Raw genomic sequence first — 23,009 nt, forward strand, 5'->3', positions numbered from 1 at the left:
GGGGGGGGGGGGGGGGTGAAGAAATTGGAAATTATACTGAAACAGAAAATGTCCAATTCTGTTTCACTGGTATAAAATATGTGCATGTTTTTCCATACTGAAAAAGCTCAGAATTTAGACAAAAAATCGACACCCTATGTAAAAATCTAGATTTGCAAATCTAGATTTGCACCTGTCCACATTAAAGATCATCTGCCGGCTATTTGACCAGTCTAGAATTTCATTTTCTGCTTCCACAGTGTTTGCTAGGCCTCCTGTTTTGGTATTATCTGCAAACATGACTAATTTCCTAACTATAGGAGAATCTCAGTTAATCTAAATCAGGAAGAGCCGTGGTCAGTGCAGAGATGCCTGTGGTCCTCCTGTGAGCATATCAGCTCAACCTGAGCACTCATCCCTCACCTAGTCCTCGTCTGCACTGCACCTCTGAAACTACTGGTTCATTCCAAACATGCAAACAACCCTGAGTGCCTATCACCTGCAGTTTCAGAAGTAATATTTTATGAGGAACTTTACCAGAAACCTTCTAAATATTTGAATACCTTATATCACATGCTCTGTGTGTTCATTGCTGTTGTTGTTTGTTCAAGAAACAATACATTGGTTGGCCAAGCCCTGCCTTTTCCAACTCCATGTTGACTTTTCCATAGGATATTATTTCCATGGATATCATATTCTAATAGTTCTTATGATCGTTCTCACAACGATTATGTAATGGTCTCATAACCTTACATGTAAAAGAAGTGAGAATTATTGGTCTATAACTACTTGATTAAGTTTTCTTGTATTTACTTTCTCTGCTTGTTCGTGTGATAGCTGGCAAACGTGTCCAGAGATCTGCCCTTCAGACACTCTTGAGCAAGCCAGTGATCTTTATCTTACACACTCTTGCAATGCTGTCAAGTAAGATTTGACAAAGGCCTCGTGTAAATGTGATTCGATTCTGCAGTCCCTGATTGTAGTTTTAAATCATACAAACCTTCCAATTTCCTTCCTGTTCTACTGAGGCAGCTCTGACGATGACTTGGATCCATGAGTGCATTTTTTATTTTCTGCACAATTACAACTCTCGCAACTGAGAATTCCAGCAGATCCATTGAGAAAAACGATTCTCACCTTTTCGTCGTCCTCGGTGAAAGGACCGCCACTCGGGTTCTTGTTGATCGCCTGCGCCACGCCAATGACCTCTCCGTCACTGTTACAGATGGACATGCAGAGAATGGACTTCGTTTTGTACCCCGTCAGTTTATCAATCTCGTCACTGAACCGATGGTCCTGAAACATTTGAGGCGAATTAAACCCCTTCAGACAAACAGCACTGAGTCAGACATACAGTGCAGGCTTACCAGTACCATCTTTATAAGCAGTGCTACCCACACGGTTGCACGTTACCCTGTGTGTTAACCTGCTTTTATAAAGAAGTGTCGGCTAATATTTCCACCGTGAGGCAGAACTGCACTCAGCATTGTTTTTTCTCATTTGTCTTTGGACAGGAGAGCTCTGTGTCCGAGGCCCAGTTTTTCCCAGTGAGCAAACTGACCACCTAATTCTCAGGAATTTGCTGCAGGTAAAGTGAGGTCCTACTGTTTTAGAGCTGCTTTGAGAAAACAGGGAGCAGGTTTTGTTGTGGCTCACACAACCTTTGAAAATCACCAGAAGCACCGACGAGAGTATTCAGGAGCTTTCGGGAGTTTGGCTTGTATGAAACGGTCTTCATCTTTGACAAGATGAGAACCTTGAGGAGAAGATGAGAGTGGTGATTCCTTCAAAAGCTGTTATACTGTGTTTCCGTAAATAAGCAGGTAGTCTGTTACAGTAAATGATGTACATCTTTGTTTGCAAGAGCATGAAGATGGGCTGTTAGGCCTCCCTGAGAGGTCCTTTTGAGTTTGTCATTGCAGAGCAATGCTTCAATTAGGCCATTGGATCAGTCCTATCAATTAAATAGAGCTAAAAACATCAATGTATCTAACAATATTATTTGATGCTCCTTGTTTTCAATATACATACTGGTGTCCCAAAATGGAAATCTGAATATACACTGACCATCAGTGAAAACACAATTTACTGCATGAATTTTAGATAGCTTTTGTCGTGTTTCAAAACCTCTCCGTACAGGTGCAGAAACAGACTGTCATCAGGTGTCATCAGTAAAGAGAAAACTACAGTCTTCGACCTTTGCAACAGCACTGTGCAACTCGGCAAACTCTTCAAACCTGAATTACTGTAACTAATGGGGTGTAGTTTTGTTGGGACAGCTGCAAATCTGTGTTACTATTGTCTAAGTGACACTGCCTTTTTCCTGTAGAAGGAAACTCCAAGGGACTGAGGGGCGAACCTGTCTTTAAACCAGCTGCTGCTCTGTGTGGGCCCGGCGACCGGTCTCACCAGCCCCTCAGACACGAGCCAGCTGCGGAGGTGTTGAGCCAGCCCTGATGTTCACAGTCTACTGACTGACACAGACAGGAATGGGGCGGGATGTGTGGCACAGGACAGGAGCTGCAACCTGTCTGAAGGGATGATACAGTCACTCTCTCAACGGTCACCACAGTCACAATGATGTACAATGCATGCTCTTCATTTATATGTGTGTTTGAACTCGCTGAGGACAGAATCCTCAGGAAGCCACACTGTCGAAGGGATGTCAGGGAGCCGGAGACCGGCGAGCTCTGACTGACATGTGTTAATAAACAATTCCCGAACTTTCCCAAGACCTGCTGGTAAACAGCTAGAGGCAGCGCTCCGCAGAGAGGTGCTGCAGTTCCTCCCCTTCTCACAGCCCTGCCCTCCAGCTGCAGTCCTGGGGGAGACAGCCCCTTTCACCACTACAGCCAACAGACAGCAGAGTCGTCTTTACACATCTGAAGGAAAGACGAGGCTCCTGCAGAGATGAAGGCTTTATCAAACAAGAACACACACAGCACCGCCTTCAGAATCCTAATGATCCTTTATAACTGTCTGTGCTACACAGAGAAGAGAAGAGCAGGGACACTGGGACTGATTTAAAGGCGAGATTCAGTCAGTACCTTTCTGTGAGCGAGCTAAAAAGACTGGATTTCCACTAGAAAGACGATCTGAGGTTTCACACAGTGGCGGTTCTTCGCTCCGCCTGTTCTCGGAGGGTTTGCTCTTGGTTAGAAGAGCGGATCTCAGCCCCAGCCTGGGGGACCCTGTGTCTTCTGGTTTTGTTCCACATGTGCCCTTAATCACCAGTGCTAAGAAACTTCCATTTTCTGTTTGAGGCTTTTTTTTAAAAAAAAACTTACTTTCAGCTCTTAAAAATCTGAATGAGATTTGTAATTCGTTTTAACCCTGTGGTAGTGATTTTCAGGACTGCCCTCATTCAGGAGTGAAAGCTGAAACAGAACTAATTGGACATGCAGTAAGCAGCAGGAAAAACACAGACTCACTGAGTCTCTGGTACCCAGGGTCTGGTTGTGCCATTGCTACCTACATCTTCTTAATTTGAACTGATCACCTCTCCGTGTAAGTGCTGTTTCGCCAAAATGAAAGGAGAACAAGTAACAAGTTGATGAGAGCTGGCTTCAAGTTCTTTGTGCTGAATTTGTTGGAAATAGTGCACTAAGCTTGTTTTCAAACCAAGGACTGGGAGCAGAAAGAAGTCTAAACCAGCAAGCAGATCAGTTACAGGTGCCAATTAGCCTGGAAAATGTACTGTACATATTATACAGGAGGGGTAAAGAGACTTTCATCCTTTCTGGAAAGGAACCATCTGTTTCCTAGATTATGCCTATGTACCTGATAATCATATTTAAAACATTTCACACCACTTACATACATTGTTTCTGTTTTCTAAAATATAAAATATATTCCCTTCTAAGATACACACACCTCCTTACAGTACTGTTTGCAACAAGAGCAGAAAATCCCTGGTGACGTTTCTTTCACCTCTACGGCAGCAAACTCCAGTCAAGAAACAGCACATCTCTCCGAAACCCTAAAATAATTGCTTCCAGAAGGACGCCAATAACAAAAACTTTACAGAATCAGCCCGGCTTGTACAGATTTGACCACTGTATGTGTCCATTAGAAGAATGGAAGAAGACACTGAAAATCAGCCTCTATAAATGGGCAAAACATCTCAAGTTCGCATGAAGTTAACAACAACTTCAAGTGGGCAATAGATTCTGACCTCATTTCAGCCAGTGAAGTCCCCCTAGACTTGACCTGAGGGAGGATGTAGCCCTAGTTGAAGCCTGTGGTCATGTCATAATGAGCTACAGCTCTGACACAAACGAGCTACTGGTGTACAGGAAAACAAAGTCAAGATCTCATGAATACACATCACTTCCAGCAACTGCTTTTGTTTAAATCGCTTTTCATTGGCCAGTTGCTAATCGAAAGCTAAAAAGTCTCTTTCAAGGGAGCATAGAAAAGTTTTTGCAAATCTGAACTGAGATAAAGAGAATAATTGCAGGAGATTTCTTTCATCGTTAATTTAAAAATGATATTGATACCGTCTCTTCATCTGCTTAGTCAGTGTAATACATATGTGAGATGTGTTAATATTTGCAAATACTGTATATGTACTACACTCCACATCCAAATATTATATTACATTTCTTATTTCGGTGTAGAATATCAGTGCTATTACTATTTTAAGATGGTTTTAATGTGCTTACTGAAAACGTTATTGTTGTGTGAACTCAAAGCAAAAAATGGAAAAACCTACAGCAGACCTGTAGTGTTAATGGGAATCTGAGACAGCACCTTATTTAGAAGAAGATCAAGGAATGATTGTACGATACAATCACGCTTCACGGGACAGTCAGGGTCACACTCCCGCCAGTAGAGACGTTTGCTATCAGCACCTGCGTTTAAAAAAATCGGATTTCCGCGTCAAGGACGGTTTCCCGGTTCTCTTGATTTGCAGCGCGATGGTAAAGCCTCTAAATAAAACGTGAGGAACTGGAATCTGTTCAAGGTCCAGATTCCCGCTGCAGCCGGTGCGCTCACCTCATAGGCGTCGGGGATGTTGACGGTCTCGCCGTGCTCAGCCACGTAGCCAATTATGCCCTTCCCCCAGGGCACCTGCACCTCGCTGGAGTTCTCCGTGCTGGACGAGGGCAGCACGGTCGTCCCCGAGTGAACGTCGAAAAACTTGGACACCAGCGTCCTCTTGTGAGGCGGGCCCTCCACCAGGAACAGAGAGCACCTGTCCGCGTCCACCAGGATGCACACGTTTAGGAGAATCTTGTAGCAGAGACTGGGCATGTCCAGGTCGTTGGAGATGTCCTTGACGAGCTCTAAGAAAAACTCCCTCTCGTTCGACTCCTTGAGCCTGCGCTTGTACTCGATGGCGCTGGAGGCGTACTGGGGGACGTTGACTCTGGACTCCAGCAGGGCGCTCAGGATGTGCGCCGGGGTGGGGGGCAAGGAGCTGGCTTTGCGCAGGAGGGCTCTCCTCCGCGTGCTGGACTGGGGGTCGTGGGCGCCGAGGTTGTCGTGCTCGTCGTAGGTCCGGTGCGCGGTCATGGCTCGGGAGCGAGCGAAGTTCCTCCTCAGCTGCAGGTGGGAGGATCGCCGCTGGAAACCGCCGGCTTTGGCATCCCGGAGCGGCTCTGAGCCACAGCCCGGGCTGTGCTTGTCTTCTGGTGGCGCCTTGTGCGGCTGGTGCGCTCTCAGCCACCTGCTCACCGCTTCACTCTTGCCCTTCCGAATCAAGTAGTCTTCGAAAAGATCCGGGTGGCAGTCCAGGAACGCTTCCACGTCCGAAAAGCCAAAGGCAGTCATTCTGAGACGAGCAGAGACGCGGCAGAGAGACAGTCAGCCGCTAAATGTGCCCCGTTGCGTTACAGTCCACCAGGTCTTTACCAAACACATGCCCCTTCGCAGACCAGCCTGCATCTCCCGAAGAGCTACCCGCTCATTACGCTCAGCAACTTTCTCACTAGTGTTGAAGCGCGCCGTCTTCCCCTTTTAAACGGAATCCCGCTGTGACAAGTAGAAAAATGAAGCGGAGTTCTGGTGATTCTGCAGTAAAATAACGAAGCAGGCAGTTTATAAAGACCTGCTGTCAGTCGGGAGACGGGGAGGACTTCGGTCTTAACGCAGCGCCTTGGCACTTGAGTCTGCCTTCAGATTTCTAATGCGCCTCGGCCAGCGGGAGAGCGGTCTGGCCAGCAGAGAGCCCTGCACAGCTGGACGGACAGTTATGAACAGCAGATTCTCGATGAAAGTGTAAAGGTTAACGTGTGTTTCTTTAAAATGGAAGAGCTTAACATCACTCGTATCGAACAGAAGGAATGCGCGCAAAGCTGTTCAAAATTATAAAGAGCTCAGAGGTTTTTCTTCTCTGAAACCCCTGGAACAGGCTGTGCAGGTGCAGCGCACCTGTGCGCCGGTCTTGTACTGTGGGCTTGTGCGCATCTGAATCGACTTCTAACCTTCTTCATCGTGCACGTCCCGCCTCCTCCTCCTCTCTCGCTGTCTGGAGCTCGTGTGAGTGTAATTACAGTAGCTGCTTGGAAATCGCGGAAGGGCGACTTTAGCAGAACACTGTCACCCAAGCCATTGATCTACCCGGAATAATACAAACCTTTAACGTCCAGGGACTCTGCTAATTAAGAGCTCCCGTCGCTCTTCCTGCGATGCGATTAAATGGATGAAGCCCCCATTTCACCCCAGCATTGCTGTTTGAGCATTTTCAGAAACATTTATTAGGCATTCAGATAAACTGTTCGTTTAATCTTTTACATAAAAGGTTTGTCACTCATTTTCGAAACAAAAGACTAAAATAGATTCGATGCCATGTTAGATGAAACGGCCTCCCATCGACTGTATATTTGGAAAACCTTCAAGTTGATTCACATTACTGAGAAAAGAAGGAAACAAGCTCCTCTTTTGTTTGGTCACAATAAATCCAGCTTAATTCAAGAGACCCAGTCTGAAAAGGGGCTTTTTCCTGTACATCAATTACAGTACACGGTATTGAAAACTAAAGCTCATCCAACACCGGTCCACTGCACTTTTCCTACCCAGAGATTCTGGGCTCTTTTAACACTGGCTGAGGTACCAGTCCTACTGTAGGTGTCAGCAGAAGTATGAGTCACAGGCCTGAGGCCTCTGCCCGTGTGCTCTTGTCTGGCAGCGCCGGTCGGTCAGTGGCCCAGGTGGGGCCGGGTTCAGATCTGGGAAGACAGGCCCCTCTGGCGTGGCAATGAAACACAACTGCACACTTGATGTCTTCCACAGTGCCTGTGGAGAGTCAGTAAATAACAGCTGCATCAGTGCGCAGTGCAAAGTTACAGCACGCTTGGACCGTGTGCGAGCAAAAAACAAATCTGCCATCGCCTGGTATTAAAACTGGCTCAGTCAGTGAAGGCTTTTGTTGAGCTCTGTGCTTATGGGGCCGAGCCTGGGGCATGTCACTAGCAGACTGTACCCAGCATTCCCCCAGCTCTGTGCACTGGGGACGAGACGATCGCCACAGTATAGAACAGATATCGCTGCTCAGGACACAGTCCAGAGAACAGCCACCAGCTGCATCCCAGGGCTTAAGGGAACGAACTACACTGACAGGCTGAAGGAGCTGAACCTTTTCAGTCCTGAACAGCGATGACTGCGAGGAGACCTGATACAAGTATTTTAAATCCTCAAGGGCGCTGGCAAAATCAACCCAGCGGACTTCTTCAGAATGAACAGAGGAACACCAGTGAGAGGGGACCAGTGGGAGCCACAGGGAGGAGCTTATAACACTGAGCACAGGAGGCATTTCTTTCCACAAAGGGTTGTGGGAGTCTGGAACAAGCATCTCAGCCGTGCGGTTAGAGACGATATCCTGGATTCCTGCAAGAAACGACTGATTGAGACCCTGGGACCAGTTAGCTACTAACTAGCGAAAGGGCTGCATGGACTACATGTTTGTGACCTTTCCCACATTCCCAGGACCTGTCAGCCCGCACTCCCTCACTCCTTCCAGCCTGCAGGCAGGTGAGGGCACAGGGGACAGCTCTCTGTCCTCGTGTCCATGGACCGGGCTCCTCTGCGTCAAGGGGCAGGTGTGAGGGGGCACCTCCTCGCCCACTGCCTGTGGGTACAGGGGTGCCGCTCTGAGGCAGGGTGTATAAGGGCCTGTTACTGTCAAGATTCAGTAGGCTCTGCTGAGAGAGTAGAGAACCACACACAATCCTGCTTCTGCTGGAAACCGCTGAACTGCTATTGATCTCTGTTCATCTCTTACTGTCAGGATGTGTCACAGAAGCAGTAGGGTGCTCTAGTGTGTTTCATGCTTAAATGCTGTTGTTGAAGACAATCTGCTAGCATTCTGCTTTCTGCCTGCATCAATAGAAGTGTAACATACATATTGGTTTTCCTTTAATAAACATTGTGGTTTAACATGTGTAACAGAGGGGACTAAGGCTGTGAGGAACCATGTTATTTTAACTGAATGACAAATTTGATCTGATTTATTAAAAGTGGTGCTTGGTGGTTTGGTGATTTGGCTTTTAAAAGGAGTCATATCTTTGTCTAAAATACCATGTAGGATAACAAGTATATGCTGTGTATATTACTAATTCAATAAACAGCTTCAGGCTTAATCAAAACAATAATATGAGCAGTATATATACAGTACACAGTAAGCAATATGCTTTAGTAGTTCAGGTGGGTAGCTGCGTCAGCATGTGTAGGCTGCAAAAGAACAAGTAATAGGTTTTAATAAAGTAATAGGAATAAATAAATAATAATAAATAATAAAGTAAAAGGAATAAACATATTACTTGTTCCTTTGCAAACAACGGTGAAATTTAGCTATCAACAGTAAAAGTCATTCTTTTAACATAAAATAACAAATATCTGTGTCTACGCTATTATACTGAGTAATTTCCACTGATTAATCCTGGAAGCCTCGGCTCATGTCATGTTGCGCATAGAAGCAATTTCCATTGCCTCAGCTGAGTTACATCTGGGACACAAACAATGTGCTTCACGTAAAATTGACCTTATTTCTGGACATGAAAAAAAGAAGATGGATGTTGTTCCCACTCTTTTCCACAAGAGGTCACTAAAACACAGGTTGGACGTACTATCCGAGTGCGGTAGTTCAGTCAATTCTATGAAGATGACAAGTGAAAAAGCAAACAAAAAAATAATAATTTTCTAACACGGATCTCTTGGGAGGCAGTTCAGCAATATGTAAAGTACTCAGATATTTGTTAATTGGTATAATGTAAACTAATTGTAATGAACTGTTATTTTTTAAAATAATTTGCTTTCAAGCATTTTTAGAAAACATAAAAAAATGTCATGGGGTTTATGATGCTGGCCACTGGCCATCTCTCCCCCTCCCCCTCTCAGTGAGTCTCCTACTGCAGGCCTGCACAATTTGTTGTGCTGTCAGGCCAAGTGTTTGTGGCACAGCCTTTCAGCATCATCTCACAGCTCTTCATAGACAAAGCAGCACTGAATACAGCAGCTTTTAGTTGCTAGTACACTTCAGAAGAGAGAACGTCTTCCAGCTTCTGCTTGTTATGTGAAACCCTAATTTGATTCCAGGTCGAAAGGAGTTTCTTGTTGTCATGAATAATTCTGGATTTGTTCATTCAGGGGTGTTTCTTCCAGTGCAGGCCTGAACTAAAGAACAGTCTGGTCCACACCTGGCACATTGCTGTAAATCCCAGTGCTCCTCCACACATACTGTACGGTGGCAATTAATACTCACTCTCCCAGCAGGCAGATCTGTATAAATACTGTCCCTGAGTAATCAAATCAGGACACTGAAGGTAAAATGGCTGTTATCTCGGTCTCCACTGAAGTGTTGTTAACATTTCATTAAAGGTCAAAACTCAGGGAACAAATGCCATGTCTTTATCAGTGCATGGTTAGTATGAACTGTAAAATAATATGCAAGTTTAACATTGTATTTGATTGAGTGGGGTGAAGGTCTTTCATCTGAATCGGTGGTTCTGTCAATGAAAATCTGTTTGGGATGAATGTTTGGGATGAATCCCATTATGTGTCCTAGTTCTGACATGAATGGGAAGTTAAATGGGGACCATTATCTCTCCTCCACTGGGCACACATTGCTTATCCCAGGTCTCCGGTCACCATGGCCTCTGGAAGTACCTAATGAGCTGAGTAATTGTAATTAGCACAACATAGTTTGCTTCCTCGCACAAAACAGAAAATTGTTTTGAACATCCTGAAATTCTCTGCATTTCTCCTGAATATTCTTTGTTCTAAGCTTCAATTAGTTGTTTAATTAGAGGGTCGTTGTCATTGTATGGTCAGCAGGAAAAAAAACTGTTTTGTTTAGGCGCCTTATAAGTAAGGCGTGCACAGCAGAGGATCCAGACGCATCTGAGGGAACCTCCACACAGAATGACACCCAACTCCTGCTGGCCAGTGCTCCTGCTCTTGGGCTGCTCTGTGCTCCAGACCCCAGCTGCACAGAGCGCGGACGAGCGCCCTCTCTCGGCTGACCAGGACCGTCTGGACCCAGATGTGAGTGACCTGGACACTGCTCGGGACCGACGTTTCAGACTCGCAGGATTCCGCACATGAGTTCGCAATCTGGCACAGCGCCGCATAAGAGCCATGTTTCTAAGAGATAAGATCTGTGGAAGAATAAGACAAGTTCTTTCACCATGCATGAGACTATTGTTGGAATCTTCTGTCACCCATTTCAGTGACTTTGTGAGGTTTGTCTGTTCCATTATGCAGTATGTTTTTTTTGTTTTCTGACAACCATTACCATCATGAACTGAAGCCTTCATCTTAATTTTTTAAAATTATTTCCAAAGATTAAACATGTCAATATCCTTATAACATGTCTAAGAACCTCTTAAATAATTAAGTGGTATCTTATGAAATCACAGTTTTGATAGGGATTTTAAATTGCAGCTACATGTATCAGTAGGTACTGTATGTGTTAAAAGCCTTGGATCATTCCAAAGACCATTTGTTTACTGGTCAATAAAACTGTGAAAGAAACCAGAAATGTAATGTCAGCCCACACACCAGGCGCACAGCCTGGGAGAGAAAAGATTAGGGAACAACAACATCTTCAGCGTCAAGTCTCTCTTTAAGGGTCTTTTCACTCAGACACCTGTGGATAAAATCGGCAGCTCTTTCTGATTGGATTCTTAAATCTGTCTGGCAAGATAACGTTCATCAGTTTAACAACTAAGGAAAGGCACTGAGTTTGTCACTTCTGAAATGTAGAATGTGCACAAAATATAATAATCAATATCAGTTAATGGTCTCTTTTCAGCGCTTGGAATTTGTTTAACTTTCATATGAGTTGGAATGGTAGTCATAATATATATATAAATGTACAGTATCTCTTTCTTTAATTCTAGGCCACACATGAAAATATGCAAGAAGAACTCAGAAGTATTGAGCTGGAGAGAATTCAAGACATCCTGCCATCCGTCACCAGGAAAATCGATGTGCCCACCATTCAGAAACTGTACCACTCCGTGACCAACCTGCCGCTCCGCTTTGGGAGAGCGTCCCAGCCCGTCGCCAATCTGCCCCTGCGGTTCGGCAGAGGCCTGACTGAGGGCTCGGCACGCAAGGCCAAGGCGGCGCTCAATCTGCCCCAGCGCTTCGGCCGGGCCCCGGCGCGCCTGCCCCCTCTTCCCGCGGTGCCGCAGCGGCGGGCCCGCACGGTCGCGCCCTCGGCCACGCTGCCGCAGCGGTTCGGGAGAGCGGGCGCCCCGCCGGAGGCCTTCCGCTCCGCGGCGCCGCTCCCGGTCCGGGCGGGCTCGGCGCTTCCGGGCTGCAGGTAGGAGCCTGGAGACGAGGGGTGGAGGCTGCTGGGAGACACGGGGCTGGAGTCGTTAGACTCTGACACCTACAGAGAGTTTAAATACGGCGGCTCCCCAATACGGACCCTTGTTATCCCACACCTTAGTATTCTTATTTTAATTTCATGTATCTAATTCGTGGTTCTGTATTTATTTAGATTCATATTCATCGCAGTAGCAACAGAAGTGTCGGCAACCGTAGCCACACGGTTTCAACAGAACTGTAGTTTTTGGAGGTACACTGCGTGTTCTGGGATAAATCGTGAACTGTGCGTTTTCCTTTCAGTTACCATCCAGATTCAAGTCGGAGAAACCACTTGTTCTTTAAAGTCATAGCCGTGGTTATGACGTGAAGAAGGCTGCATGGAAAAAAATTCTCCAAAACATAAAATAAAGTATAATGAGCATTCTAGTTGCGCTCAATTGTCATGCAAAAATACTTCAGTGGGGACATATCGGGTTTTATTAAGTGGAACAGAGAATCATGTTTTGTACGATAATATCCAGCCTCCTCACCCACCCCGATCTCTTCTCTCTTCCAGGGCCGTGTACGCGCCTGTGGAAGAAGACGAGAAGTCCTCACAAGAACTCTAAAGATTGCTCCTTAAAGCCATGATGAATGAAGACTTTTTAAAATAATTTTCAAAATTGTGTTTAATGCTTTTGGAATGAAGTAATTTGGAAAAGGTATCGCTCTTACGTTGCCTGGCTTATGATTTTATACTGTGGAATCACTATGCTGCTGTAGAAAACCACATTTAATTGGAACAAAATCACATAGAAAGTTAATACTACATCTTCGGTCATCTAAATCTGTTACACTAGGTTAGGTATAAGGATCTATTCAGTGTATAGTAATGTTATAGTTCCCTTTCCGATCTTAATAAAAGCGATTTTAAACCTTCCCCATGACTGAATGGTATGTTCGCGTAATCCCGTCTTCAGGCTGTAGTGTGGTAAAAGTTCAGCCGTTTGCTGCTCCTATTTTTACGTGTTTATAACGCCGAACATGGCGAATACCTACCGTACAAATGTAAACGGCTGCCCGCTGTGAAGGGACACTTCAGCACCTTGGACAGGTCACTGAAGCTCATTTTCGGTCTGCGGATGCTGCCGTGGGGACTCCCACCTCCCTCCAGCGGTCAGAGTGACTCCCCTCGGTGCTCACGCAGTGTGGAGCGGTGCTCAGGGCTCTGCCTGGTACAGGACAGGTCGTGGGTCTAAATCTCAGCTGTGGTCCCCTGGAGCAAGGTACTTCACCAAACGTGTTCCCTCGCACCCGAAGAAGGCTCCGCGGCCGAAACGGTGTGTTTCCTTTCTTCTCTTTTCAGCCTGGAATAAACCTGTTACAGTACCTCTCCCTTTGCAGCCTACCCATGCCGACGCAGCTCCATACTTGAACGTGTTCCATTAACGATGCAAATGTAAATAAATAAAAGCGCCAGCCGAATAACCCAGTGGGCAAAAGACGTGTAATATACGTCTATTAAACGCATACCTTAGACGTCTAAATGTGGTCTGCAGTTCGTCTAGAATGAAATTCTAATATACGTCTATTGTTATACGTCAATTATACGTCTATGATTAGATGTTCATTATACGTTAATGGTTGGAGTTCTCTTATACGGATAAATTTAGAGGACTATTATACATATATGTAGGAGTTCCGGATAACTTTAGAGGACTATTATACGTATATGGTTAGAGGTCTATTATACGGATAACTTTAGAGGACTATTATACGTATATGGGTAGAGGTCTATTATACGGATAACTTTAGAGGTCTATTATACGTATATGGTTAGAGGTCTATTATACGGATAACTTTAGAGGTCTATTATACGTATATGGTTAGAGGTCTATTATACATCAAAGATAGGTTTTACAGGTGTAGAAACTAGTAAATCAAGCCAATGATTAGGTTTAGAAATTTATTCTGAAAATACACATTCACACCTGAAACATATGTATTTCAAATTATACATTGTATACAATCAATCAACAATCAACATATGGGCAATAATCATAAAAAACACAACTAGTCTTAAACTTCAGCTACAAATTCTGGTAACATGGCAATATACAGTATAGTAATGACAAACACAAACTAATTACATTAACACACTAACTCAAAACCACATTTTGATTCAAATATACATTTTAAAATGTACAACTTCTATATTTCCAAGAAAAAAAAATATTACAATGGAAGTTAAGACGATTTTTGTCCACTATTTGCAAACCCTGTCTAATTGTCCTAACAGTTAGAACCAGAAACCTATTATTTTCAGAGTCCAGATCTCCTGGCCTCCTGCCTTGCATATGCATTCTTCAAGTAACACATTGCGTGCTCCTTTATTTCTTTTTCTGTTGATGTAGGGTGGGACTTCAGCACCGCAGCTAGGAGAAAATTATATAATATTACTTCCCAAATAAATGATGATTAATATCTTCTTTAGTATAATCTAAAAAATGAACGGTTTACTAAGCTCAAAGCTGAAATAAATGTATAAAATTTGGCTTGCATCACAGCAGTTGAGCAATAAAGTCTGTCCTAATTAAAGAGTACCTAAAGTTTGAAAGTACAACATAGAATAAGAATAGAGAAACGGCAAAACGATTTTGTGTCATCTTCCCCATTGACACTATTTTAATGTGACATTTTTTGCTTATTCGCGTACTATTTTAATCAAAATAATATTGAGAAAGATCTGTATGTATTCAGATAGTATTATTATTGTTCATACTTACTCGTCAAAAGAGGATTGCTGAGATATTTGCGGATATACTTCTACGTTTGAAAAACGTGTCCAAAATGGTGACCAACGAATACTAGCAATGCATTGTGGTATATAACCGGAAAATATGCTGGGTTCGATATTTTCTCAACGTATGCGTTTATTAATGTTGTCGATATTATGGTTGAAATTTAACATTGATAATACATCGCGGCTATGTGCCCCCTGCTATGTGCTGATGTGCAATTTTAACGCATGCAGTTAGTAAGGATCGGAACATAATTTACTTCGTACACTGTGCAGAGTGCCGTATACTCCTAGTTGCGGCACACACGATACATACAGTAAAAAGCCTCAGGCACTGTGTTAGATGTGTTTTCGACGTTATATATGCGTTTATTAATGTCGTCGATTTTACGGTTGCAATTCGACGTTGATTATACGTCGAGGCGACGTATATATATACGTATAGCCGTATTTTCGCCGTGAATATACGTATATTCGACGAATCAATGCCCACTGGGAAACTATCATCAGTGCTGTTAATATACTTGAGTGCGCACAAGGCGTGACTGCTGTTCCCGACACCTTTGTGACTCCATGTGAGGATCACCAGACTACAGAAAAGATCAGGTTCTTTACGCATTGCGCTCACTATGATACACGTGTCGCTGAAGAGCTGTCTGATATATAAACATGTTGTCCAGCCTGACGAGACGTGCATGTCCTGTGTACATAAGAACACAGAACGGAAGAAAGGTCCGCAGACAAGAGGGACCGTCCAGTTCATGTTGCTCGATTGGTAGCCTAGTATTGAATATACAATTTCATAGAGCCGTTTCTCCAAGGTGCCAAGGTGGACTTTTGAGAAAGAACAGAAAAAAAAATAATATCATGTTAAAGTAATTCAGTGATGTCTTTTATGTGTATTTTAGATATCGAGAAAAAAAAGTGAAATTCCTCTTTTGCCAGTTAAAGTAACGTTTTAGCAAAAGAAAGAGAAACAGGCCTACCCAGACGATAAATAAGGAGATACAATTGTTTGTTTGTTTGTTTGTTTGTTTGTTTTGTTTACGGGGGCAATGAGGGGTACAGCGTGTTTTTATTGGCTTGCTGGGTCAGTGTCTCCCCGCAGTGACGGTGCGCCCACGCGTGTCCAATCAGCGCGGAGCCGCGCGGCTCCAGGTGCAGCCGGAAGTGGGGCTTCCGGGCGGGCTGGGCTTGTACCTGCAGCTCTCGCCGCCCTCTGCTGCCCTTCACAGGGGCTCCGGGATGGGAAGCGCTGAGCTGCAGGGCTGGCCTGTCTCTCTGCATCGGGACCTCCAGCCAGGAGGAAGGTAGGGCAGCTGAGTCACTGTGGTTTCCCGCTTTCTCCTTGAGAAATACATATTCCCCTGGGGGATCGGTAGCGTTCAGCAGCGTTACTAGGGTGTGAAGCATGTTAACCTGCAGTGTCTCTCACAGCGTTTTATTTTTTACTTTGATTTGCTGGAAGATAAGTGACAGATCCAAACAGGTCGTAAGCTGCAGGTTGCCGTCGGGACCACACTAATTCTTGATAGCAACCCCCGAAAAATATATCTGGGCCATTTTGTGAATATGTCACATTAAAAGCAGGAATAAAAGTTTAATTTTGAGAATTTCTGCCTTTATTAACTAATTTAGAACCTTAACACAACTAACTTGTTAAATTTGAGTTGGAAAGAAATTTGCATAAATGTGTTTTGTATCGTAGATATGCAGAAATAATTCTTTTTTGGCGAGTAGGATCTCCATTAAACACCTAAATAATAGTCGTGTACTGTAGACTTTCAGATGCTTTTTAAAAAAGAGTATTGTAAATGTAGTGAAGACATGCAGAAGCACAGCCCTGGTGTTTTCATAGAGTCTGATAAGCAGCCAGTGCGCTCCTCTCCTCTGAGGGCCGTTTCAGCTCATTTACTGCAGAGCTGCTGTTTGCAGTGCAGTTTCAATGGGTTTCCAGTATCCTGTAATATTCACCATTCCCTCACAACACCAAAGCTGAATCTTTCACATTAACTGACTCTGGGTTGCATTCCTTCCAGCATTTAGCAATTAACAGAGTTAATTAGAGTACAAACTTAAATAAAGAAAAATGTTAACAGCACAGCGCGAGACACAGCACACAACAGGAATAACTTTAAAATAAGCCTTTGAGCTTGAGTCATGAGCATTAGGATGCGTGGACCTGCGCCGTAACCCCCACCCAGGGACTGTGCCACTGGAGCTGCCCTGGGAGGGCTGAGCTGCCTCTGGCCAGGATGTTTACTGTAGCCCGGCTCACTATGGAGACATTGTCCTCCTGCAGCTTAGAAACCTGTAGACAAAGACCTTTATCAATGATTAATTCTCTCTCGCCTCAGCTTGGTTTACTCAGTACTGGTCTCCTGGCTGCACACAGGTAGCTCTGGTAAACAGAACTAGAACACTGTTTGCACTAAACCCGCTGAACTCTGCAGCCTGCCAGCCATTCTGGGTTTGCTTTGAGCTGGTGGTAGATTCTTGGTCGATCGAAAGGAAGGCGGGTCTCTTTCCCTGCTTATCTCCCAGCTCCCAGCAGTGGCACCGGCACCAGGGGGGAAGCCCTGGGCCTCAGCTTCACGAGAGAAGGACATGGAGACTGTGGCTGTGGCTCATTCAGGACAGACCCCTGCCCATGTAAACTGCAGCCTGCTTGTGAAAGCATTGACGTGCCATACAGAGAGTGGTGCTTGTTTTTAAGCAGAAGCCCTCCACAGTGCTGTTTGCCTTTGAAGAATGACAGCAGTACAAGGAACAGTAACAAACACCTGTCCTTGCAGGGGTGGTTCCACACAGCAGTATTACGACCTGGGGTCGGTGAAAAGCAACATGAGCATAAACGACCAGAGGTAAGTGCTTTGCCGCGGAGATGAGTGCAGTTGTTTGTGAGGATAACACAGGCAGCCACTCATTTCTTCAGACAGTATAATAAAGGTCAGGTTGCCATAGTAATATGAACACACGATTATTGTAAAGAGTATCTATAGAAAAGCAATGTTGTGCATATCCAGCAAAAACAATCAGTTTTACAACCTACAGCAACAGAAAATCGTCTACTCAATTATATAGATATTCATTTATGTTATTTATAGTTTGTTTTGTTTTTTTAGTTTTATGATTTCTGCTCCTTTCCACATGTCATGTATGTTATTTGGGCACTAGATGGCAGCAGAAGACACAGACTGAGTTGCCACGGTGCTCAGTGCTTCACAGTTCTCCCATCGGCGTGATGACGTCATCATGGGGCTTGCTCATTAGAGATGGACATTTGTAGTGTCTTTACAAAACTTTGTACGATCAGCATAACGTCAGCTTTCATACTGATTGTAAAAACTGTTCCTTTTTTTCAGAATTCCTACACCAACACAAGTCAGACTTGCGTGAGTACACAAGAGACAACTCTCTCTCATAGTGTGCTCTTTAATGGTATATGTTGGAGTATTTACATTCTTTCTAGAACAGATGTGCTTGCAGTACATATTTCCTTCTGGTATGTTTCTTAATGACAGAAAATTAGGAATTTTTTGTACCGTTTCTTCAGCACCCTCCTCCAGGGGACGTTGATCACGTCCTTGTTACATTAGCACCTTCGTGTAAACTCTCACCCGAAAAACGGAGGTCAGTGGCACGGTGTTCCAGGTCACCGCTCTGGGGTGTTGGGGTTGAAATTCTGGTCCATGGGAAATAGCGCCACCTACTGGTCCAGCAGCATGACTTACAGCTGGTGACTGGTTTCCAGTGCTGACCGGCCCAGATTCGGGCTGTTCAGCTGGCGACCAGGCTACAACCTGGTGACTCTGCAGAAAAAATATAAAGGATGCGTTGTCGTCGGTGTTCTTCAGTATTTTGAGAAATCTGTCAGGGTACCCGGCACATTTCCTTCTCTCTTCCCTGATTAGTGCCCCACAGCTCTGCCCCGTGTGTCTCCTGTCCCCCCAGCGCAGTGTGAGGTGAGGGCTGTGGTGCTGAGTCCAGTTGGTTCAGGGCTGCTGTTTCCTGTGTGTAGGGCTATCCTTTCATATCCTCTCTCCCTTCTGCCTCAGCGAGAAGCAGATTAAGGTGCCGTTCCCAGCTGAGCATCCCTACCAGTCCCACATCTCCCGGCTGGCCGTGTTTCCCAGTTTCTCCTCTCCGGATGACCCGGACACAGGGGTCCGTGCTGCCTCCCAGCTGCCCCTCGGCCCCCACATCCCAGCAAGCAACCATGACGTCACGGTGCTCAGCAAAACCAAGGGTAAGAGCAGCAGCTCTTCCAGCCCCGTCCCAGAAAGGGTGCACTGTGTCCGGGGAAGGTGTGTGGGGTTGGCAGAGGTGTGTCTGTACCTGAAACTGCAGCTGTGTCCTGGGAAGGTGTGTGGGGTTGGCAGAGGTGTGTCTGTACCTGAAACTGCAGCTGCTCTGAGGTGAACACCTGCGCTGCTTCATGCATGACCAACTACTGAGGAAGAAGAGTCCTCAGAGGTGCAGCTTCTTGGTTTCCCTCTGGTGGGTCCGTCAGTTTTCCCAGTGCAGCTCTGAACTGTGCTTGTTAGTTTAGGGCAGCCAGGGTGGTTACAGGTGCAGATGTCTCCTTCTCCACAGTAAACCATTCTGGACCTGTCCTGATGTCTTCTGTGCACCTGCGCTATCTGATCGCTACTGTTCTGGATGTAATTGTGTTCAGTTTTCAGCAAAGTTGGAAGAGTAACATCACATTGCATGACTCTTCTGTAGTTCAGGACACCAAGAAATATCATGTAAGAAAGAGAAAGCCCCTAGCTATCTGCGTGAAAGAAATTAACATATGCAGAGAAATAGATAGTATCTATTTCCCTCACATCATAATTAAAGTTATCTTCAAAATTCTAGGAGGTCCGTACCGCTTTGAACGAACTGAAATTCCCACCGACTCAGAGAAGAGAGCACTACACTGGCCTGGTCAATATGGCTACTATAATGTAAGGAATGGCATTCGATACTCCTTTGTAATACTGCTATACAGTATCCTTTTGTCTTTAATAATTCAAAGCTGGATGCAACAATTTTAAGAATAAACATCTTTTCTATGCTTCTGAATATCTTTGTCTTAAAAACCTACAGTAATTGTTTAGAGAATATTTTACAGTTTTGAAGGGTTTAAAGGGCCTTTTCTATCTGCCTGGCGTTCTATAGTTCCCCAAATCAGCAGAGGGATTCGTCCAGGTTTTTTACCCCAAACCTCCCAAGACCGTGGCCCCAAACCCAGGCCTGAGGCCCTGGGACACCACCCTCTCGGAGAAGACAGCCAACACGCTGAGGAACCTGGAGAGATCCTACTGGCTCACCTCCTACCAGCTCCACTACACAGGTGCAGGAACTGAACCCCGAAACAGGACTGGGGTTACGGGCTCATGGGCCTTTGGATTGCTGGGGCACCACTCCAGTCCCCCAGGGCCAGAATCCAGCAGGTGAAGACTCCTGAAATGCAGCTGCAGTAGGTTTGAGGAAGTGAGAACCTGACACTGCTGCTTCCAGGAGTCAGCAGTTCACCACAGCTGTAGATGAAGGGCAGGTGGATCATCTCTTATCTAAAATGGACAAGTCAAGGTTTATTCCAGGCTGAAAAGAGAAGAACCACAACGTTTCAGCTATGGGTCTCAACACACCTAAAGAAGGCTCCACAGCCGAAACGTTGTCTTTCTTTTCTTCTCTTTTCACCATGGAATAAACCTTGACTTGTTCCTTTTGCAGTGTACACTGGCTGACACAGCTCCCTATTGTACTACATTTGTCTAAAATGCCTATAATGACCTTGGGTCAGTTAGGTATGGGCTGCGGTGAACTGTTTCTTTAGAAACTGTACCCCAGTAGGTCTCAGTTCAGGTATGGAGAACTCAGACACACTCAGTGCTAAATAAAATACAGCCTCTGTTTAGGAAGCGGGCCCATGAATCCAGTGCAGCTGGATGACTACCACGCAAGGGTCATCGCAGCTGTTTCTGGGGAGCTCACGCCATGTTCAGCACGACTGGTAAGTCAATCTGTATACATCTGTGTGAGGCAGCTCCCCTTTCTGAATACAGGAGTGTGACATTGCCCTCTCCTCTGTAGAAAGAGTGGTCCCATCCCGCCTTTTCTCCTCCCTGCCCACTTGAAGGCCGCTATGCCAGGATACGCCAAGGTCGGCGCCCTCTGGCATCGCCACTTCCTGGCCTTCAGTCAGGCCGGCCCTGCGCCCCGAACCCTCCTGCGCCCCAGGACCAGCACGAGGGTCACTGGGCCTGCGCCCCCGACCCCCCTGCGCCCCAGGACCAGCACGAGTGTGACGGGAGAGCTGCTTTCTTGCGGCCACACGGGGGCGCCAGTCCCTGTGAGGCCTGTGGCTGTGGAAGCCCAGCTTCATGCCTTCAGGAGCAAGAGCCCGGAAGAGACAGCTGTGATCCTGGGGGACCGCTGGCGGAAACCGGAATAACGGGAAAGATAACGGACACGGCCCAGGCCCTGGCCCTTCACGCCCGGCAGCTCGTACCCCCCCTCCCCGGGCAGGAGGGGTCTGCAGAGGCCCCCAGGGACCTGCGTTATGAGGACTTGCCAGGCAGCAGGAAACAGGATTATAAAGCTGGGAATAATCCGTTCAGTCTCAGCCGCCCCCAGCCCCAGCCCACAGAGCCCCCCGGCGCGGCCCCCGAGCACGACCGCGGCGGCTGGGACACACCGCTTGGCGCTTCCCGTCTCCTGCTTGGGCCCGGCGGGAGAGCCGCGCCTGGCACCCTGTGGCCGAGCCGCGGCCCGGCCCGCCCCCGGGCTGGACTCCTGGAGCTGCAGGGCTCCTTCAGCAGGTCCGAAGCCCACAGGAGGCTCCACACCTCCATCGCTGGGAGCTCTGTGGACCTGCGGGACAGCGTGTCTACCGGCAGGAGGCACCGGTTCTTCGGCTTTAATTCTTACTATTTCCACAACTGACACGTGTCCACAGTCGCCAAGAGTGTTTCTGAGAGGCGCCATCACAATGGGATTGAAGGGTGTGACTTTGACGTCTCCTGGTGATGTAGATCCCACTGAGGAAGCCCACCACAGCCTCCAGCACAGCAGGGCAGGCATAAGCGCTGCTATGGCTCTGAATTCTCGTGATGTAACTTCTAGCTCCTTGCAAGACCTTGGCAAGCTCACGGTCGCTGGGACCAAAAGAATAAACGTCTGAATAAAAAAAAAGATGACTGCTTGTAATTCCTAAATTTAAATGTGAAGAATTATTGACGGGAAAATCAGCGTTTCTTCACCAAATTTTCATCTCATGAAGGAATAGAAACCCTGGCAGAATAACTACATTTCTCCCGTCTTGACTGCAGTGGCTTCAGGAAAGCCCGTCAGTGACGGGGTTGGAGAGTGGAGACTTACTGTAGTTCAAGTCTGACAGAACATCTTGTCTCGCCATCGGCAGAAGATCTTTAAGGTCTAACTACTGTATTTCCATTTTAATAACTAGGTATTCTTCTTTACAGTACATACAGTATATTAAAAACAACTGAATCCAACATAAATTTCATGATTCAAATAGAAAACTAAATTGTCATTAAAATCTTTGTAATTTTATTTTGTGATCACTTCAGATGTGGAGTGTTTTTTAACTGAAGAACTTCAGTTTATTGCAGACATAACTGTACCTGAAGTAACCATGTGTCTGAAACCTTCCCAAAGAGGGCTGCCGTTTTGTGTTGGAGTGTGTTGACAGTCGGGTTGTTTTTCGTGATGTCGGAGGCGGTCCCACCAAGGTCGATACCGACAGTGTTAGCAGCCAACTCAGAGTTCCAGTCTTTACAGAAGATTTGACATCTGGACAGTCTGAGCTTGTTAGCACTGCAAAACTGCTTCAAACCGTTGGAGTACACCAGGGATTCAAGAGAAGGCTGTCAGCTGTCACGAATGCGGGACTGCAGTTCGTGTGTCACTTTCCACCTGCAGACAGGTAGGAATGCTTCTACTAACACAGGCTGGGTAACTCCAGTCCTTGTAAATGTTGCTTGCATGTTCATGTTTCAGCCCTGTACAGCAATGTTTCCAAGTCTCCTCTTCTCTGTTTATTAACAATCGTCTGGAGGTCGTTGGGGTACAAGGCTGGCCCAACCCCCCTCAGCCTGTTGGGGTACAAGACTCGGCTTGATAGTACATTGTGGGCGACAGGGGGTCAGTACATTGCCATTGATAAAGTGGTTCAGAAGACACAATGTTTCTCCCCTATTTCTTTCTCCTTCACTTTGTGACTGAGGTGCCGTACACCACATTCAAAACCTTCAGCAGGTTTTGAACACCAAACACACACAATGAACACATTCCTGGAGTCCCATACTGACGGCACTCTTGTCTTGTTGGCAAGGAGTCACCTGGTCTGAGGAAACACTGCTGCAGCAGCTGCAAGGCCCTGACACGTACCTGTGCGTCCCAGCAGCTAAGCTGGTATTTGCTGGGATCAAGAGGACACCTGAGAAGGGGGCACCTGAAA

At 46.0% G+C, this 23,009-nt stretch overlaps 3 protein-coding genes across 6 annotated transcripts in view; 2 read left to right on the plus strand and 1 right to left on the minus strand.

Annotated features, from left to right (window-relative positions):
- pde11al (phosphodiesterase 11a, like) overlaps positions 1-6,499 on the minus strand; it is a 33,529-nt gene extending 27,030 nt beyond the window's left edge. Inside the window, exons 1-2 of one of the 2 annotated variants that reach the window (XM_006636210.3) lie at positions 4,978-6,495; positions 1,117-1,275 (exon numbers count right to left, since the gene is read on the minus strand). In XM_006636210.3, the coding sequence (XP_006636273.1) occupies positions 1,117-1,275; positions 4,978-5,754 (936 nt within the window). In that variant the 5' untranslated portion in view covers positions 5,755-6,495. Of the gene's footprint in view, positions 1-1,116; positions 1,276-4,977 lie in introns of both variants that reach the window. The other variant, XM_069194710.1, reaches the window with a different exon arrangement.
- A 3,786-nt stretch (positions 6,500-10,285) lies between these two features.
- npvf (neuropeptide VF precursor) lies at positions 10,286-12,676 on the plus strand. Its single transcript, XM_069194715.1, has 3 exons — positions 10,286-10,464; positions 11,322-11,749; positions 12,314-12,676. Exons 1-3 carry the CDS (start codon positions 10,342-10,344, stop codon positions 12,363-12,365), a joined length of 603 nt encoding a protein of 200 aa, XP_069050816.1. The 5' UTR covers positions 10,286-10,341; the 3' UTR covers positions 12,366-12,676.
- A 2,380-nt stretch (positions 12,677-15,056) lies between these two features.
- Positions 15,057-21,721, plus strand: LOC102698296 (sperm-associated microtubule inner protein 4). 3 transcript variants are annotated; one of them, XM_069194712.1, is made up of 10 exons: positions 15,057-15,142; positions 15,632-15,846; positions 17,332-17,400; positions 17,902-17,931; positions 18,451-18,501; positions 18,595-18,785; positions 19,400-19,488; positions 19,703-19,877; positions 20,446-20,540; positions 20,621-21,721. In XM_069194712.1, exons 2-10 carry the CDS (start codon positions 15,782-15,784, stop codon positions 21,470-21,472), a joined length of 1,617 nt encoding a protein of 538 aa, XP_069050813.1. In that variant the 5' UTR covers positions 15,057-15,142; positions 15,632-15,781; the 3' UTR covers positions 21,473-21,721. The 3 variants fall into 3 exon arrangements, with proteins under 3 accessions (XP_069050813.1, XP_069050815.1, XP_069050814.1); XM_069194714.1 differs by having other exon boundaries at positions 20,667-21,081; XM_069194713.1 differs by lacking the exon at positions 18,451-18,501.
- The last annotated feature ends 1,288 nt before the right edge of the window (positions 21,722-23,009 follow it).

The sequence above is a fragment of the Lepisosteus oculatus genome, chromosome 10 (genome assembly GCF_040954835.1).
Source record: "Lepisosteus oculatus isolate fLepOcu1 chromosome 10, fLepOcu1.hap2, whole genome shotgun sequence".
NCBI lineage: Eukaryota > Metazoa > Chordata > Actinopteri > Semionotiformes > Lepisosteidae > Lepisosteus > Lepisosteus oculatus.

Excerpts from the sequence above, each read along its gene's own strand:
- npvf (XM_069194715.1), top strand. The coding sequence starts at position 10,342 with ATGACACCCAACTCCTGCTGGCCAGTGCTCCTGCTCTTGGGCTGCTCT. Across the intron at positions 10,465-11,321 it reads AGGACCGTCTGGACCCAGAT|GCCACACATGAAAATATGCA; the intron begins GTGAGTGACCTG and ends CTTTAATTCTAG. Across the intron at positions 11,750-12,313 it reads TCGGCGCTTCCGGGCTGCAG|GGCCGTGTACGCGCCTGTGG; the intron begins GTAGGAGCCTGG and ends TCTCTCTTCCAG.
- LOC102698296 (XM_069194712.1), top strand. The coding sequence starts at position 15,782 with ATGGGAAGCGCTGAGCTGCAGGGCTGGCCTGTCTCTCTGCATCGGGAC. Across the intron at positions 17,932-18,450 it reads CCAACACAAGTCAGACTTGC|TGCCCCACAGCTCTGCCCCG; the intron begins GTGAGTACACAA and ends TTCCCTGATTAG. Across the intron at positions 19,489-19,702 it reads GTCAATATGGCTACTATAAT|TTCCCCAAATCAGCAGAGGG; the intron begins GTAAGGAATGGC and ends GGCGTTCTATAG.